The sequence below is a fragment of the Geotrypetes seraphini genome, chromosome 7 (genome assembly GCF_902459505.1).
Source record: "Geotrypetes seraphini chromosome 7, aGeoSer1.1, whole genome shotgun sequence".
Taxonomy (NCBI): domain Eukaryota; kingdom Metazoa; phylum Chordata; class Amphibia; order Gymnophiona; family Dermophiidae; genus Geotrypetes; species Geotrypetes seraphini.
In genome coordinates, this window is record NC_047090.1 from 145,596,905 (window position 1) to 145,615,019 (window position 18,115).

Consider the following 18,115-nt stretch of genomic DNA (forward strand, 5'->3'; position numbering starts at 1 on the left):
ATTCAGACAGAAGCTGTGATGACAGCTCCTGACTCTCTTAGCAATGCAGATTCCCACTGCATGGCATTATCTTCAGGTGCTGGACTCCATGGAAAGTGGTCCCCTGAGCCAAGGGCACACATGCATCCTCTCCAAGACTCTCTTCTGTCTCAGTGTTTTCCACAGAGGCATTCACTTTAGATGCAGCTCCCATGGACAGGGACAGAAGAAAGAGCAGCTGAGCTTACACTAGTGGCTTCAGGAGACCTCCTTGTCAGAGGGCATGCCTCCCCGAATATTGGAGTGGGTGACTCATGACCGATGTCAGTTTTTTCAGCCGGGAAGCTCATCATGGGGACTGCTTCATTCAGGGCCAATGGACTCACCATCAGAAGAGGTGGTCCATAAATCATCTGGAGCTCAGGGCCATCTGGCTGTGCTTGAAGACACTGGAAAAGGTCATCGAGGGCAAAATTGTGTGTTCTTTGACAATGCCACAGTAGTGGTATATCTGAACAGACAAGGAGGCACCAGAAGTGCCCCCTGATGCCTAGAGGCTCAGCTGCTCTTCCAGTGGGTGGAAGCCCACCTTCAGGCTTTTCAATCTACAGGCTCAGATGAGCAGGATAGAATTTTGAGGAAGCTTGATGTATGGAGAGCTTTGCTCTAGTACTTGGAAAGGACCGATGACTTTTGCCTTTCCTACCATCTGTTTGTGCTTACCAGCCAGTCCCGATGTGGCAGGCTGACATCCAAGGCCTCTATTGCTAGATGGATTCACGTTGACATCTCTTCAGCATATGTTGCCTGTGGTAAACAGCTGCTGGTCACTCTCAAGGTGCATTCCACCAGGGGTGTCGCCTCTTCATGGGTGGAGTCTCAGGCAATTTTTCCAGCAGAGCTTTGTAGAGCAGCTACCTGGCCTACTCTGCATACTTTTTTCAGATTTTACAAAGTGGATGTGGTGGCTCAAGAGGATACCACTTTTGGGTCCTCAGTCACCATACTTACGGACTCCTGAGTGGATGTAACAAAATGAAAGATTAGGTTCTTACCTGGATAATCTTCTTTCTGATAATCCTCTCAGAAGTCCGTACAGCCTGCCCTCAGTATACACTGTTTTGCCTGCTTTTCTGCCTCTGATGTTTCTAGATTCCATGCCTGGAGCTCTTCTGTCAGTCAGATGACTTTATGTGAAGAAATTCTGTATATGTAAGTATATTCTTCAGCCTCTGGCTGTTAGTGCTAGTTACGCTCAGCAGGTTGGTTCTCTTAAGGTTGTTTTATATAAATTCATTGTTGTTCTAATTCTTGTTTCTAAGTTACAGAGCAGAACAAAGTTGTCTAATGTATGCCAGGTCATTCCCTGTTTCCCTCCTTTGTTTTCTGTTCCAGTGGAACTTGATTGCTTTGGCATGTAACTGAAAGGGGACTCTGGGCTTCACCTCCATGAAGGAGGTGCTCAAAGGTGTAAGTATTCATACTTCTGCAAGGCCAGTTTGGGGGAACAGATTGATCACTTTACATACGGACTCCTGAGAGAATTAACAGAAAGAAGATTATCCAGGTAAGAACCTTATCTTTCATTCTGTAAAGTATGCCTATAAAATCATTCTTAGCGCAGAACTAGTAAGCACCTAAATTGTAGGTGCACTTTATAGAATCCAGCCCTAAGTGTCCAGTAGAGATTGACACGGGAACAAATTTTTCCCCATCCCCGCAAGAACTCATTTTCCTGTCCTGTCCCCGCAAGTTCTTTTCCAGTCCCTGCCCCATTCCTGCAAGCTCCATCCTCATCTACACAAACACTTTTAAAATAATAAGTGTTCGAGACTTGTTAGGATAATAATAATAATAATTTTATTCTTATATACCGCCATACCCGGAGAGTTCTAGGTGGTTTACATCAGTTACAGTAGTATCTGAGTTGACACGCAGATTTACAAACAGTTTGAACAATTTTAAACAATTTATCAGCAATACACAATTTATCAGATAAAAACAAATGTTAAAGCAGGGTTTACAGCATTTTATCATGAATTTATCCGATATAAATAGTTTATCGGATATAAGTAGTGTTAATCGAACTTTACAGAGGATGACTGGCGGAGGGGAGATAGGGGAGAGGGGAGCAATTAAGGGGAGGAGAAGAGCGGGGGCGGGTGGGGGGGCGTGTAGTAATGTAAGCGGGGGGGGTGTTGTTAGGGGTCTTGTTTGCCGAATAGGTAGGTTTTGAGTGATTTTCTGAAGCCGAGGTAAGTGGGGGCCTCAAGTATCATTTGTGCAAGCCATGGGGTGAGCTTAGCTGCTTGGAAGGCATAGCTTACAGGAAAGGGGCAGATTCAGCAGCAAAACTCACTGGGACAGGACGGGAAAATTGAGTTCCTGTGGGTACGGGAAAAAATTTGGCCCTGTGTCATTCTCTAGTGTCCAGCGTTGCCATCCAAATTTTTCTCTATAATCTCCTATATATACTCATAAGTCCATCTTTGATGTGCCACAGTCAGGTATTTAAACTTAGCTAAGTACTTTTACCTCTATCCATGACCATGGAAATGCCCCTGGAAAAAACCATGGTTTTCAGAGGAGCCAATTTAGCCATGTTGTTGCAAAAGATAGGAAGGGAATCCCTTTGAAAATTGCTCTCTCTCATCCCAAGCCTAAGATTTTGTCTTCTAAAAATATTCAAACTTCTCTGTCCATCACTTGTCAAGTTTGAATGGGATTCTATGTAAACTGCTTTATCCTTTCTTTTGTATTGACTGTTTCTCTGTTTATTTTCTCTAGGAATTTCAAAGCTGACAAAACTGGTACGCCTCAGTGTGAATAATAATCAGCTTACTGATCTGGATCAACAAGTTATTGATAACCTGTCTCATCTTCATTTTCTCTCTGCTGAGAACAACAGCATCAGTTCAATGGCTGGTTTACAAAAGGCTTACTCCCTAATAGAACTTTATTTAAGTAACAACAAAATTAGTACTAATCAAGAGATCTATCATTTAAAGGTAAATCTTTTAAAAAATAAATAAATTTTAGATTCACACAATTGGTCCAGTAGCAGCTTTGTACACTACTGCATCAGAAATCCAGATTCTAGTGCAACAGACACATTATTCCTAAACCTTTGAGTAATCAATCCATTCCCATGAGAATTCTTGTAGAGAGCCTCATTACCATTTTTTTTGCTCTGTTTCCCATCTCTCTGGGCTATCCTCCATTTCCCTGTTGTCTCTGTACAAGCGAGATGGTAGGAGCTTGTCTTTTTTACTCATGTTTATTTTTCTTTTAAATTTGGTTTTTACATACCATTTGTGAGGCTTTTCAGTGCTGCAGAGAATCCCTGTCAAGCAACATCTCTGGCTGCGGGAGAGCGCAGACTCTCAGGTCACAGATATGTGCATCCAAGGAGCAGACTGCCTTGCACTGCATCAACTTAACTAACAATCTGGGAGCTCAGGGACCGGTTCCTTGGGAGCAAAGCTCACCCCAGGTTCTGTCTGCAGTGGTCTTGAGCGCAGGTTCATTGGGTCAGTGGTGGTTTTTCCAGGATTGACTGCTTGTCTCCTCCAGACTGTGCATGCAAGATTTCAATGGCGGTTTAGATCTCCGGACAGTATATGGGGCCAAGAGGCAGTCTGAAGAGACAAGCAGTCCAGACTCCAGGCTTGTTTGAGGCAGAGGTATTCTCTGTAAGCTGTCTGCAGTTTTACTACAAGCAGCTCCCAGCACACAGCATGGCATAGTGAATAACAGGCCGATAGTCTCTAATACAGAATCGTGGGGTCTTTAAAAGTAGAATTTTTGGGATTCTGAGGTTAGAGCCAGGGTCCCCCATCTCCAAAATCTCAAAATTGGACCCTAGCTTAAATCACACAGGCTGTTTTTGGCGCTAAAATTGCTGCTGCTGTGCCCATCTTGGATTTCCAAATTTGAAAATAAAAGCTTCTGCCTCAAAATACCTCAATTTTAAATAAAAACAGGTGTAATAGAAACATAGAGTATGACGGCAGAAAAGGGCCGACGGCCCCAACAAGTCTGCCCACTCAAGAACCAACCCTCCCTCAAGAATCCATCTTTTAAGCATTCCTCTGGAGCGACCCCACCTGTGTGTCCCATCGTCCCTTGAAGTCGAGCGTGTTACTGGCCTCGACTACCTGATGTGGAAGACCATTCCATTGATCAATTACCCTTTCGGTGAAGAAGTATTTCCTGGTGTCCCCATGAAATCTTCCCCCCCTGAGTTTTAGCGAATGCCCTCTTGTCGTCGTGGGACCGGTAAAAATAAAGATTTCTTCCTCCATCTCAATGCAGCCTGTGATATATTTGAATGTTTCTATCATGTCCCCCTTTCTCTGCGCTCTTCAAGAGAATATAAGCGCAGCCTGCTCAGACGCTCTTCATATGGGAGATCTTTAAGTCCTGAGACCATCCTAGTGGCCATTCGCTGAATCGACTCCATTCTCTTCACATCTTTTTGATAATGTGGCCTCCAAAACAGAACACAGTACTCCAGGTGAGGTCTCACCATGGATCTGTATAACGGCAGTATGACTTCAGGCTTTCAGCTAATGAAGCTCCTTCTGATGCAACCCAGCATTTGTCTAGCCTTTGTTGAAGCTTTCTCCACCTGATTGGCAGCTTTCATATCTTCCCGGATGATTACTCCCAAGTCCCGTTCTGCTACAGTTCTTGTTAGGTTTTCACCATTCAGGGTGTATGTTCTGCATGGATTTCCGCTACCAAGGTGCATTACCTTACATTTTTTGGCATTAAAATTCTGTTGCCAAGTACTGGACAATTGTTCAAGTAAACAAATGCTCCTATCTGAGGTGAATTATATATCGGATGCTGTGTATATCATCAGAGTTATGAGCAAGGTGTCAGTCTGTGCTGTCTCCGCCTCATGGATGCTCTGGATTAGCCCCTCCCCCCCCCTCACACACACATAGGCTGTCGGCCTTTTGGTTGGTCTGGGCTCAGATAGGCGCAGACAGCTGGGTCCTAGAAGTTGTTTGAAAAGGTTACAAAATCAAGTTTGGTGACTCCCTTCCAGATCTCTTTGTAGATTCTCCAGCTGGCTGGCCGGAGAGAGTCCTCAGAGTCCGGGCATCAGTACAAAGGCTACTGGATATCCATGACATAGAGCTGGTACTGAACAAAGAATCAGGCTCAGGCAAATACTCCATAAGTTTATTTTTATTTTAAAAATTTGATATGCTTGTTGGCTAAGTAATGTTGGGAGGGGGGGAAGGGCTCAATTACAATTCCCTTTGTTGATGGGTAATTGGCGGCAAGGAGATCTTGGGATACCAAATCTCAAGCTTTACAATTTAGCTTGCTTTCTTTGACATCTTGGGGACTGGTATAATTCTACTGATCATTACTCGCCGTTGTCGATGGAATCCGCTTGGTGTACCCCGTATCATGTGCTGTATGTTCTGCACGCTAAGCCAGGGAGGCTTCCTTCTGATATCCTCATATCAGTTTGATACAAGCTGCTAGGAGAGTATGGAAAGATCTGGTTCAGTGGGGCAGTTTTGATTATCGGACTAGTTGTCTTTTGCCGATGGTGGTTTTGGATTGGGATCAGATAGCCCTGTTTTTCATGATTGGGGGGTTCAAGCCATGGAATTGCTTAGACATGTTCTTACGGCAGATGGCAATCTACATCCTTTGGATGCTATTACCAGTTCAGAGCCGGAACTATGTTTATGTTTATTTAAGATTTGATATATCGCTCCTGCATTTTACTGACATAAGCGGTTTACAATGTACCAAACTAAAATGAAATTAGGTACTGAAAAAAAACCTACCCTATCTGTTCTGAATAGTGCTGCCCGATTCACGATTCGAATCGGTTCACCGATTCACTTCGGGTGAATCGATTCGAATTGATTTAAAACAACAACAACAAAAAAATTGGCTTCCCAATTCGGCTGACCGACCCCCCTCATCCCCTAAAGCAGGAGCGGCAGCGCTGCTCTTGCTGGCCGGACGCTGTTGCACCTGCTTTAGAGGGCGAGGGGGGAGGGTCAGTTGAGAAGTGTTGGTGTCCATCTTCCGTCCCTGGCCCTCCCGCAACGTTTACCTTATAGGAGCAGCCTGCAGAGAAGATTGTGGTGCTAGCAATCTTTGCAAACTGCTTCAGAGCTGTTTCCTCCAATGCGATCCTGCCTCTGATGTCAGAGGAGGGGTGGGACCTCGTCAGAGGAAACAGCTCCGAAGCAGTTTGCAAAGATCACTAGCACCGCAGTCTTCTCTACAGGCTGCTCCTATAAGGTAAACAATGCGGGGAGGCCAGGGGGAAGCCGGACACCAGTGGGAGCCAGGGGGAACACACAGGCCTTCTGGGGAGGTCATGGTCGGGATGGGGGTGGGTCAGGCCTTCAGGGGGGACAGGCATGCCTTCAGGGGGGATGCAGGCCTTGAAGGGGGGAACAGGCCTTCAAGGATGGTGGCACAGGCCTTCAGGGGGGACAGGCAGGCCTTCATGGGTGGGATGCAGGCCTTCAAGGGGGGACAGGCCTTCAGTGATGGTGGCACAGGCCTTCAGGGGGAACAGACCTTCAGGGGAAGGGGGCCCTGGTGTAGAAGTACACGGAGGGAGGGAGGGAGGGAGGGAAGGGGGGGTTCAAAGAGACGTGCATATGCCGGACTTTTGGGGGGAAGAAATAATGGGTCTAAAAATAGAGGAGAGGGAGAAAGATAATGGACAATGGAATTTAGGGAGAGAAGGAACAGAAAGGGAGGTAAGTTAGACACAAGGGATGGTGTGAAGGGGGGGATAGAGATACTGGATAGGAGGGTAGTTGGGAAAAGAAAGGGAGAGATGGTGGACCCTGGGGTGGTGGGGAAGGAGGGAGAGATGCTGGATTAAAGGGTAGTTAAGAAAAGGTAAATCTGTGGAGGGAGACGAAAAAAAAGGAAAGATGCCAGAACTCCGGGGGAGGGAAGGAAAATGGAAGGGGAGGACAGAGATGGCAGATGGATGGTTAGCACGGAGAAAGAAGAAAGAAGGAGACCCTGGTGAGCAAGACAACCAGTGCCTGGGACCAACAAGATTTGAATATTTACCAGACAACAAAAGGTAGAAAAAATAAATTTATTTTCTGTTTTGTGATTACAATGTGTCAGATTTGAAAAGTGTATCCTGCCAGAGCTGGTGTTAGACCGCAAACGTGAACTAGGATTTAACAGAGAGAGGAAAAGTCCTTTTTTGTTTGTTTATTTTGTTTACACCACAGCGCCAGTGTGGTGTAAACAAGGGTACCACTTCACAGTTGATAAGTAACATTAAGATTTTAGGGGTTATCTTTGATGATAAACTAACCTATCATAATCACATTAGTAATATTGTTAAATCCACCTTTTACAGACTTCGTCAAATCCGTTCAGTATCTAAATTTCTATGTCCAAAATCTCTTAACATTCTGATTCACTCCTAGGTTATTTCAAAAATCGATTATTGCAATGGCCTACTCAAGGGAATAGCCCAAAATGAAATTAGACATTTACAGATCATTCAAAATACTTCAATTAAACTTATAATGAAAGCCAAGAAATTTTATCACGTCACTCCCCTTCTTAAGAAAGCGCACTGGCTCCCAGTCGCGCATCTTATACAGTATAAAGTTAAGTCTGCATACCTTTAAGTCTCTGTTATATAAAACTCCGACTTTCATTTACAAATCATTGATTACTGAGGTCTAATGATCAACATTTATTAGTTATTCCCTCACTTAAAATTATTAATACACGGCGGCATTTTATTTTTTTTCTGTTACGGCTCCTCAAACATGGAACGCCCTTCCCATTTACTTAAGAGGAGAAAACAATTTAGATAAATTTAAGAGCAAACTAAATTTATAGCCTCTTCAAGTTTATTGTATATTTGATTAATTGCTTACTCAAATTTCTAAGCGATGAACATATCATTAAAATTACATACAATTAAGGGGGCAGCAAAACAAGCAAAAACTAAACATACGTAACGAGTTAAAGACTAATATTACAAACATGTAAAAATGAGAGGAAAGGATGGGTAGATAAATAAAAATTGCTGATAGAAAAGAAGACAGTTATGGTAAAAAACAATAGGGAGGGAATAAGCAATGAACCTTAGCAAGGTTATGGAAATGAAATGAAATGAAACTCTTTTAGTCAAGCTTTTTTAAGTATCAAAAGCATCCTTGAAAAGAAAGCTTATAAACCCACCAGGATGTTTGAAAAAAACACCCAATTGGGCAGGAAAATTGAATCGAAAAACCAATTCAATAGGCTGAATCGAATCGAAATTTTTTTTCCTGAATCGGGCAGCACTAGTCCCGAAGGCTCACAATCTAGCTAAAGTACCTGATAAACTAAAAATAAGTAACAACAGCATATAATACATTGAATCTTGCGGCCTCTTTTACAAAGCCGCGTAGCAACAGCCCTGAAGCCCTTTAAATATCTATGGGCTTCGGGGCCATTATCACAGTACAGCCACTAGTGCAGCTTTGTAAAAGAGGCTGTTGGTGTTTTATATAGAATTTACGCCGATGATATCCAATTTTTTTTCCCGGTAGAGGAAAATTTTGGTATGGCAGTATCGCGATTGCAGTCGATAGTAATAGTAATTAACGAGCGTAATGTGCATCAGGAGGTCACTTGGCACTGATGTTCCAGTTTCCCTTGATTTGCTGGGCGAGACTGTCGGTAGTGCAGGAGGTGAAATAGTTGGGTGTTCTTGTCAATTTGGGGCTTACATTTAAGAGTCTGGTACAGGCAGTTGTACGATAAGTGTTCTTTCAACTTCATCTGGTGAATGGACTTCTTAGACCATATTTGTCAATCCATCTGTTCAAATTAGTTCTACAGTCAATAGTTCTTTCGGTTCTTGACTACTGTAATTTGGTATTCCTGGGGGTACAGATGTTGGCATAGTGTGCTCTCCAGGTGGCCCAGAATTCAGTTATCAGGACCTTGTTTAGGCTGGGGTGACGTGAGCACTTGACAAAATACTATGTGAGCTTGTATTGGTTGAAGCTGATGGCTAGGATCCACTTCAAACTAATACTAAACGCTTACATGTGCTTGCATAATCTGGCTCCTAAACATCTTGTTGAGAGTATTCTGCCACATGTTCCACCTCACCCACTTCGATGTGCAGAACAATTGGAGTTACAAATTCCATCTGTGAAGCAGTTGAAACAGATGGTGTCAAGGGATAGTATATTCTATTATATAGGGCCAAGGGAATGGAATAAGGTCCCCGCAGAATATACAGAACTTTAAAAAACTGTTGAACGGCATCTTTTTTTCTAGACGAAATTCAAGGGGTGAAATTATGTTATTAAGGAAAAGGAGAAGATTATAGTAAGGTGCTGGTCGCCTATGTATTTTTATGGTTTGTATTTTTTGCATTGAAGTGTGGGAGTATTTATTGCTGATGTATGTATTTTGTGAAGTAATGTTATGATTTTGTATGTCAGTTTGTAACCCGCCCTGGGTAAGGGCGGGATATATATGAATAAACAAACAAACAAACAATAGTCCATGCTAGGGAGTGCGCTTCGGTGTGATCTGCTAAAATAGACACTTATCCATTCTTCATTTCCTCCAGTTTCAGTGCTTTCATCTTCAAAGTCCTGGATTGTCCATCCATTCACCTTTTTATTAGAGCATTTTGGAGTTCCCCATTTTTAACAATATATTCTTTTGGAAGTCACTTCAGTTCCAGGGTTTCCCTTGTACAAGTTTTCCATTAGAGGTATATTCTTCATTTCATAGGTACTACTCTGGGACAAATGCTTTGTTTTCCCTTCTTTTGTTTTGTGGATGACTTCTGTTTTTTCTCCCTTGGGAAGCTGTACCTGCTGGTAAAGCTGATAGGTCCTGGGAACATAATGGAACACAATGGGAGGGTTTCTCACTTTCTGGAAAATTGAACTTCTTCTTACAACTACTATGTCCTTGAAAACAGAAAGGAATGATATCTAACCTTCTACAGCAGGGCTGCCCAAGTCCAGTCCTCGAGATCTACTGGCAGGCCAGGTTTTCAGCATATCCATAATGAATATGCCTGAGAAAGATTTGCCTGCACTGCCTTCTTGGTATGCAAATTTCTCTCATGCTATCTATTGTGGATATCCTGAAAACCTGGCCTGCCAGTAGATCTCGAGGACCGGACTTGGGCAGCCCTCTTCTATAGTATGGTAAGATGCCTTGTCAAGCCATTGGAATTTTTATCCTGAAAATTTGTCATCAAAGATGAACTTGTGACTACTCTTCCTATTAATTCTAGCAGAATAGGAATATTGTCTTCCATTTCCACTTTCAACAGGCATTGTTGCTGTTTTTGAGAAATGCAAGTTTTCCTTTTGGTAATCCTTAATCGTTTCTAGTCATAGATATTTAAGAAGTGCTTTGCTAAATCTATAGGTTCTGGATTAGTCTGATCTACAGTTGATGCTGAGGAAGAAGAAATTAGATCTTACTTGCTAATTTTTTTTTTTCTTTTTGTCCCAGTCCAGAATCCCAAATCCCACACTAGCATATCTGTTTTCTAACTCTGTTCTTTTCCAAAAGCTTATACTCTATCAGGTTCCTTCTCCTGTTCAAATTTTTCTAGCAGTTTCACCTTTCCTTATTGTTTATGCTCACTAAATTGGCATGAGTATTTCAAATACAATAACTTATGTGGAAGTGAAACATCTAAAACATTGCTTTCTCTGTTAAAATATTGAATATCTAAGGCTGCATTGCACTCTTAAGGGGGAATCACATGGGACTATTTTGTTTTTCTGTCTTCATCTTCTGGCCAATAAATGTAACCCACAGGTTCTGAACTAATATGTGGGCTGAAAGGAAATAAAATTAGCAGGTAAGATCTAATTTCTCCTTTCCTGGTGAAGTTGGGGGAGGGAGTTATGCTGATTGAGTTAGACAGGAGAGATACCATTGTATCCCATCATTTGTGATGCACTTTGCAGCTAGAATAATGTGTATTTGTATCTTATCATGATGTAGCAAAATATGGTCAAGATTGAAGAATGTTAGAGATCAAGAACAAGAAAGATCAAGAAAGAACTAACCTATCAATTATAAATGTCTTATTTATTAGAATTTAAATAATCTCGTTATCTTGGACTTGTATGGAAATCTAATACAAAAGAAAAAAGGAAACTATCGGATGTTTGTAATTTTCCATCTCCCAGCTTTGAAGGCTCTTGATGGGGATGCAATAGTAAGTCTCTAAAATTTCATTTTCAGTCTTTTTTCATCAGTAGCCCCTATCTCCTCTCAGCAAATATGCACATGTATAAACCTGTAGGATGTAGGTACCATGCTCTTTTGAAACCCTGAAGGTGGACAATAAGGGCCGGATTCTGTATAGGATGCCCGGTCTCAGAAGCCGCCTAAGTCGCTTTTGAGAATCGCACATGGACATCCTATATAGAATCGTGCCTAAGCCCACCTAACACCATGATTCTCTAACAGTGCAGAAGTCCATGTCACATGCGCTGGTTAGAGAATTGGGTTGCCGCTGAGCTGATCGTGGCAAGGGAATCTCCTGCCGTGATCAGTTTAGCGGCCACAGCAGAGAACCTGTCCTCCCCACAAAGACTACCAGCAAGAGGGATGTCCAGTCCCTCCTGCAGGAACCTCCGAAGCTGCCCCCCCAAATGTCCATGGCAGGAGGAGTGCCCAGTTCCTCCTGCCACCATCCCTAAAGACATCCACCATCTGGAGGGATGCCCAGTCCCTCCTGTTGACCCCCCCACCCCTGAGACATCCCCTGGCAGGAAGGACACCCGGTCCCTCCTACTAGATCCCCCCCCCCCCGTGTCATCCTTCCGCACCCGACTTTATCCCCCCAAAGCCCACCCGGACTCCATAAGTACCTTTTTAGTTGGCTATCCAGAGGGATGCTTGATGCTTACTCCCTCCGGCAGGCTTGCCTTCACTGAATTGCAGGCCTTCCCCTTCCCGGTGTATTGTGGGATGCACCAGGGAGGGGCCTGACGCCCTGATTGGGCCAACCAGAATCTTAGGCCTGTCTCCTAGTGCATTCTGGAATGCACTGGGAGTGGCCTAGGATTCCGATTGGTCAGATCCCTTAGGTCGCAACTATTTGAAAAGTAGGCCAGCACTTTGCTGGCCTATATTTTAGGCGCCTATCATGGCCTTAGGGAGATGCCTAGGGCTGCCTAAGCTCACCTAAGACTACTTCCAGGTGAAACCACACCCATGCCTTACCTTGGGCAAGCTTAGGCGGCCCTTTGCGCCTCCCTAGGCTTGCGAAGACGCCTACAATGTAGGCAGCCTGCCTCGGGTGTTGGTTTTTTTTTTTTTTAAAATCTGCGTCCCGATTAGCTGGTTATATACAGTGAAATGAGGCCTACCGTCACCTACAATCAGGATGCCATTTATAGAATTTGCCCCTAAGAGCATGTATATATGTAAATTGCTTTAAATGTATAATCACAAAAGGGTGGTATACAAGTCTCATTCTCTTTCCCTATTCTACAGTATAATGGAACCTAGGCTTAACCTACATTTAGATGCTTTCAGTTACACTAGTCATAGATCTAGCATACGTGTGGGTACCTAAAAGTGACAATGATGCATGTTATCTTACAGTATTCTGTAAGCTATCCTGGGCTAAGCAGGCAACATGTTCTCACGTGGGTGACATCATCCATGGAGCCCGGTACGGACAGTGGTAAAGTGTACTGTTACTTTAAAAATTTTTGCAAAGTCTCAAGACTGCCTGTACTGCACATGTGCCAGTGCCTTCCCACCTGATGTTGGCTCGTGGGATCATCAATTCTGTTTTCCGTGGAGCTACGAAGCTGTATTATTTTGGAGTACTTCCAAAAGTGCATCAAACTACTATTTTCCACTTTACCACTTATATTTTTAAAAATTTTTCATTCGGTTAATATTTTCTTTTTTGTTCCCTATTGACATTTTTGCATTTTTTCAAAGGTCTAAGGACCCTCTTGTGCCTGTTTCAGGCTGAGAGCATCGAGCTGTTTTCAGGTTAACATCTACTCAACCTCCCCGGACCATAGATCTTGTGTTAATAGGTTTTCTTTCTGTCATAACCTTCAAGTGGCTTTAAGTGGTGCACTCAGTACAACAGGACATTTTGTTACGTCCCTTCTGGATTCCATACGCTAGATGTTCAGTCCCAACCCACAGTACAGGAGTTGCAGAAATCCACAACTTTTCTGAGCACTTGCTCCACTCCTTTAGCCTGAGAGCTTGTAAACATATCCAGTTACAATTTCTACATACAAACAGTCAGTGCAGAAGTCTTTTGCAGTGGCTCTGCTTCTATCTCTTATTTTTTTTGCTTAAAGTTTGTTTCTCGGTGACTTCAGTACCTTGGGCCCCTTCCCGATGGTCCCCTGTCAGAGGACAGGATATAGTCCCATGGTGCTGGACTGATGCTTCACAGAAAAGCTCTGGTGGATCTGTGGAGCCAGCCTGCTGTGTACCACCATTTATAGACCCAAGGTCCCTTCCCCTGTGAGTTTGCTTGCCGGTGACCTTGTCACTGGTTTAAAGCACGGGCTGTATGCATCTGGAGCAAAACCCACCGAGATTTCAAGGCGCAGGCTGCCTTTCCCAACCCTGACCGTGTGGACGAGGATCCGTGGGGTTGGAGGTCATAATCGGTGTCTGACTGGCAGTCAGAAAATCTCAAGTCTTGACCCATTTGGAGCTGTTTCTGAGGCAGAAAATCCTTTTCCTCCACTCTAATGCTGTTTATAACTTCTGACATTCTGGCACTGCATAACTGTGAGTAAACCTCCATCATCTCCTATGGGAACTTCGGAAGTGGCTTGTAAAACAATTTTGAAGTCGTTTTTCAGTTTCTGAGGGTAGGGTTCAGGTCTCCCACCTCTCCAGACTCTACATCACTATTTTTTAATTTTTGATTTTTGGCGCAAATTCATGATGGCCATCTTGGATTTGATATTGAACTGTATTTTCTTTTATTTCTGCCTTAAAAACCCCTCAATTTAACACAGAATTGTTTGGGATGGACTCCCCAACCCCTAATCTGTTGAATGTAGACATTGATTACGCTGGATTGGCACCGGATCAGCGATTGTGTACTGTGTACCATAGCTCACTGGGGGAGAAGGCGGGAGCTTCAGACATCACCTCCTCTGAGTAATCTTGGGCTGGGGAGTCAGCCTGGGTCTGTGCCTTCCGAAGAAAATCTCGCCCAGAGATTGTCCTGGAGTCTGGCGCAAAACGCCTGCATTCTGAGTCTATGTACTCTTTTGGCATGGAGCATGTCCCTCAACGGAGTCCTACCTTGTTTGCAGAGTGGGCCTTGTCACCAAATTTTATTTAGCTCCTCTAAAAGGCGTATTCCTCAGGTGCTACTTGTTTGACACAGCCAGCAGGCGTGTCAGGGCTTTTTCAGTCTTTTGCAAAGCTTCCTGTTCAGGAATCCTCTCATCTGACTATGCCAGACCTCGATTGCAGTAGTTGCCATCCAGATATTATGATTCTTCTGTCTCCTGCCACTATCTTTATTTTGGAACCAGCTGATGCCTTTGCTAAGACTGGTCTCTTCGGCCGCCCTGAGCATCCAGATTTGGGTGCTGATCCTTTTTCGCAGATTTTAAGCAGGCTTCTATCCGCCTCTTTTACGGATGATGGTCTGAAAGAACTTCATTTGGATTTTGCACCTTTCATTTCTCAGGCTTCGGTTCTGGACTGTTCTCCTGTGCCCTTTTTTCCATTCAATCCACATCTCCTTGGTCTGGTTTCAGAACAATGTGATACCCTTGAAAGCTCTTTCCAACCTTCTAAAGCTATGTCTATGCTTTATCACCTGGATCTTGATATTTGGTAGGTTTGAACAGCCTGAGGTAGATTCTGCCATGTTGTTGGCTATCCAACGCACAGCCCACCCTAGTGACGGAGGAGTGAGGTTTAAGAACTCTCAGGATTGCAGGGTGGATATTATGTTACAAAACATTATTTTCTAGCGGTATCTTCAGGTAACCAAGTGGCAGTGGCCACTTCCTTTATGGTGTGCGCCTGTCATTCCGACCTGTGGAGGTACATGCCTGTCCTTTGTTGGTGTGTATTAGGGGCCAGGTATCCATTTATGATCTCATTTGAGTTCTTTCTACTGGTGCCGTGTCTGCACGCTGGACTCTTTGGATCCATCTTTGGACTGGGGATGCTGCCTCAAGAGCGGATATCATTTCAAGGGCCATCTTCTTATTGGTATAGGTCTGGATGACCTCTACAAAGGTGTTGCTGAGTGTCGCCTTAAGTCGCTCCCTGTGACCATGTTTCGCTGGATGTCAGGATGGGGTCGTAGTACTCTTCGTTCCTCCTGCAGGTGTCGTCAGCAATACACTGGTTTTTCCTCCCAGAGACGTTCCCAGATCTACGCCCATGTTACTATGGTTCCAGTTCCAGGCGTCATTAGGTTCCTATGCAGTGGCTGTGCCTAAAAAGCCCCAATGATGCCGGGGTTGGGTGTGGCTTCTTCATCGAGGCTGACTTCTCAGTTTTGTCAGGTGTGGACTTATCGGACACTAGTTAGTCCTCCTTTGCTTGCCTCTGGCTTGGTTTTTGGACTCCAGCAAGTTGACTGGAATGGAGTCTAGGGTCCGCGACACTCACTGAAGGTTAAGACAGCTATAATATGAGAAATCTTGTGAGTCCACACCAGGAGCATTGAGGATATGCTCTGATTCTAATGCCGAGCAAAGACCTTCTTCAGTGTTGAAGCCAGTACCAGGTCCAACACCTCGCTCAACCTTGGCATCATCGCTGATACCACCATCTGGGGAATCTAGTAAAAAGGCTAAGAAGTACAAGCCTGATTCCCCCTCCAAGCATGCACTGACACCTCAGCATGAATTGGCATCGCCTCAGGCATCTATACCATCGACGCATGCCAAGTGTCTACGCACTGAGATGAGGTCTCCATCTCTTCAACTGGTGTCTCCTCATAGGCATGCCTCATCGTTGAAGTCACCAATGGCTCAACACCCAGTACGTACTGCACCATCTGAACCGATAACTACCTTGGTACCGGTGCCATCTTTACAGGACCAAATTAAAGAACTAGTGCAGAGGAAGTTGGTTGGCATATTATAATAACAGGCAGCACAAACCTTGACTCAGTCGGTGCCATCCAGGTCTCAGCAGAGCTCTGGCACCGAAGGCCAGATCTCTTACTCCCCATCAACGTCACTCAAGATCTAGGAGGGCTACATCATCTTGACGTCAAAGTTCTTCCCGCTCCAGGTGTTCTTCTGATTGGCACCACAGATCATAGAGAAGTACTTCCTGATGCTCTCCTCCACCTCAACATCCTCCTCAATGTCCATCTTGCCATTTTCCATCCCCGAAGCAGGATATTGAAGAATATGACTGATGTTTCTCACTGTTACTCTTTGGAGTGTCCAAAGCTCTCTGCTGAGGAGTCTTATGGTTTATCATCAGACCCATTTCCTCTGCTTCTTTACAGGAGATCACTACCAGAGAGCCTTTCTTTTACTAATTTCAAATGGGGCAAGCTCTACCAGTTAAGATGGAGTCAGAGTCTAAACCTAGAGCAGAACTCTTTGATGCATTAGATTATGAGCAAGCATCTAAGGACTGCTTAAAGCTTCCTTTTCAAAATCTAATGAAGGATAGATACCATGTTTAAAAATTGGGAGGCCTCTCTTGGTTCCTATGGCTCCACGCAAACTGGTCACATTATACAGGATCCAATCATACCCAGGTTTTGACAAACCACAATTACAGTACCAGTCGTTACTTGTAGAGTCTGCTTTTAAAAGGACTAGCAGCAGATCAAGAAACTATGCTAGTACTCCTCCAGGCAGAGAAGGAAAAACTTTAGACAAATTTGGTAGGAGATTGTTCCAGAATACCATGTTAACCAGTTGGATTCTTAGTTACAACATCTAGAAGACCTTTTATATGAAATCTTTAGCTCAGACATTACAAGTAATACATATCTCATGACCAATTAAACATCTTTAACATGTTAGCAGTGACCTGCTGGAAACTAGAAAGTATATGGCTCATTCAGTCATTGATGCTTTTGACATCACCTCTTGAGCATTAGCATTGTCCATGAGACAAGCATGGCTTAGAGTTTCTGACCTAGATGCCAGTGTGCAAGAGTGCTTGGCCAGGATTCCATGCTTGGGAGATGAGCTCTTTGGGGAAAAGATAGAGGAGGCAACCGAGATCACCAGATGTGAGCAGTCCATATCTACTCTTTCTGCTGCAAAATTATCCAAGCCTCAACCAAGTGCTTTTATAACCTAAAGCTCTCCTATTCTTATAGATGTCAGTATGTACCATCATCTACATCCTCTAGGGCTAATCAAACACATTCTAGGCCACAGAAGACTCAATCGCAAACTCAACAAAAATCTCAGCAGTCTTTTTTACTAACTTCTCGAGAGTTTAGCCAGTATAATAGCCCATTCCTCAATCTCTTTTCATTGAAAGCCTTCTTACATACGTACATCAATGTTAGACCCTCATAAAAACAGACAAGTGTGTCCTAAAAGTAATGAGACAAGGTTATGTACTCCAACTATACAAAAACACCTCCAAATCATCCTCCAAAGAGAGTCTCTTTTCAATTCCAGTCAGACCTTCTTCACCAAAAGCTCTTAGCCCTCCTCCAGCTCAACACCATCAAGCAAGTTCCTCTGCTTGAAAGGGGCCGAGGGTTTTACTCCAAGTATTTCCTCATACTGAAAAAGACAGGAGGTCTCTGTCCAATCTTGGACCTCCATGCTCTCAACAAATATTTGGTGAAGGAGAAGTTTCACATGGTCTCTCTGGAAACCCTATTACCACTATTGGAGAATGCCTGACTATGCTCTCTAGATCTCAAAGAAGCCTACACACACATTCCCATTATGCCACTCCATAAGTGGGAGCTCGCCACTTCCAGTATAAAGTGCTATCATTTGGTCTGGCCTCAGCACCCGAGTATTCACAAAATACTTGGTGGTAGTAGCTGCAACCCTCTGCTCTTGCGTCTTTCATATATTCCCTTATTTAGATGACTAGTTGATCAAGGCCCCAACATCTCAACAAGCTCACCAGGCCATGAACGCAACAGTTCAATTGT

The 18,115-nt window shown here is 43.8% G+C and overlaps 1 protein-coding gene across 3 annotated transcripts in view; it reads left to right on the plus strand.

Moving 5' to 3' along the window:
* LRRC9 (leucine rich repeat containing 9) overlaps window positions 1–18,115 on the plus strand; it is a 584,298-nt gene that overhangs the window by 401,334 nt on the left and 164,849 nt on the right. For all 3 annotated transcript variants that reach the window (XM_033952892.1, XM_033952893.1, XM_033952894.1), the window contains exons 24-25: window positions 2,767–2,987; window positions 11,087–11,209. In XM_033952892.1, coding sequence (XP_033808783.1) covers window positions 2,767–2,987; window positions 11,087–11,209 — 344 coding nt within the window. The remainder of the gene's footprint in view (window positions 1–2,766; window positions 2,988–11,086; window positions 11,210–18,115) is intronic.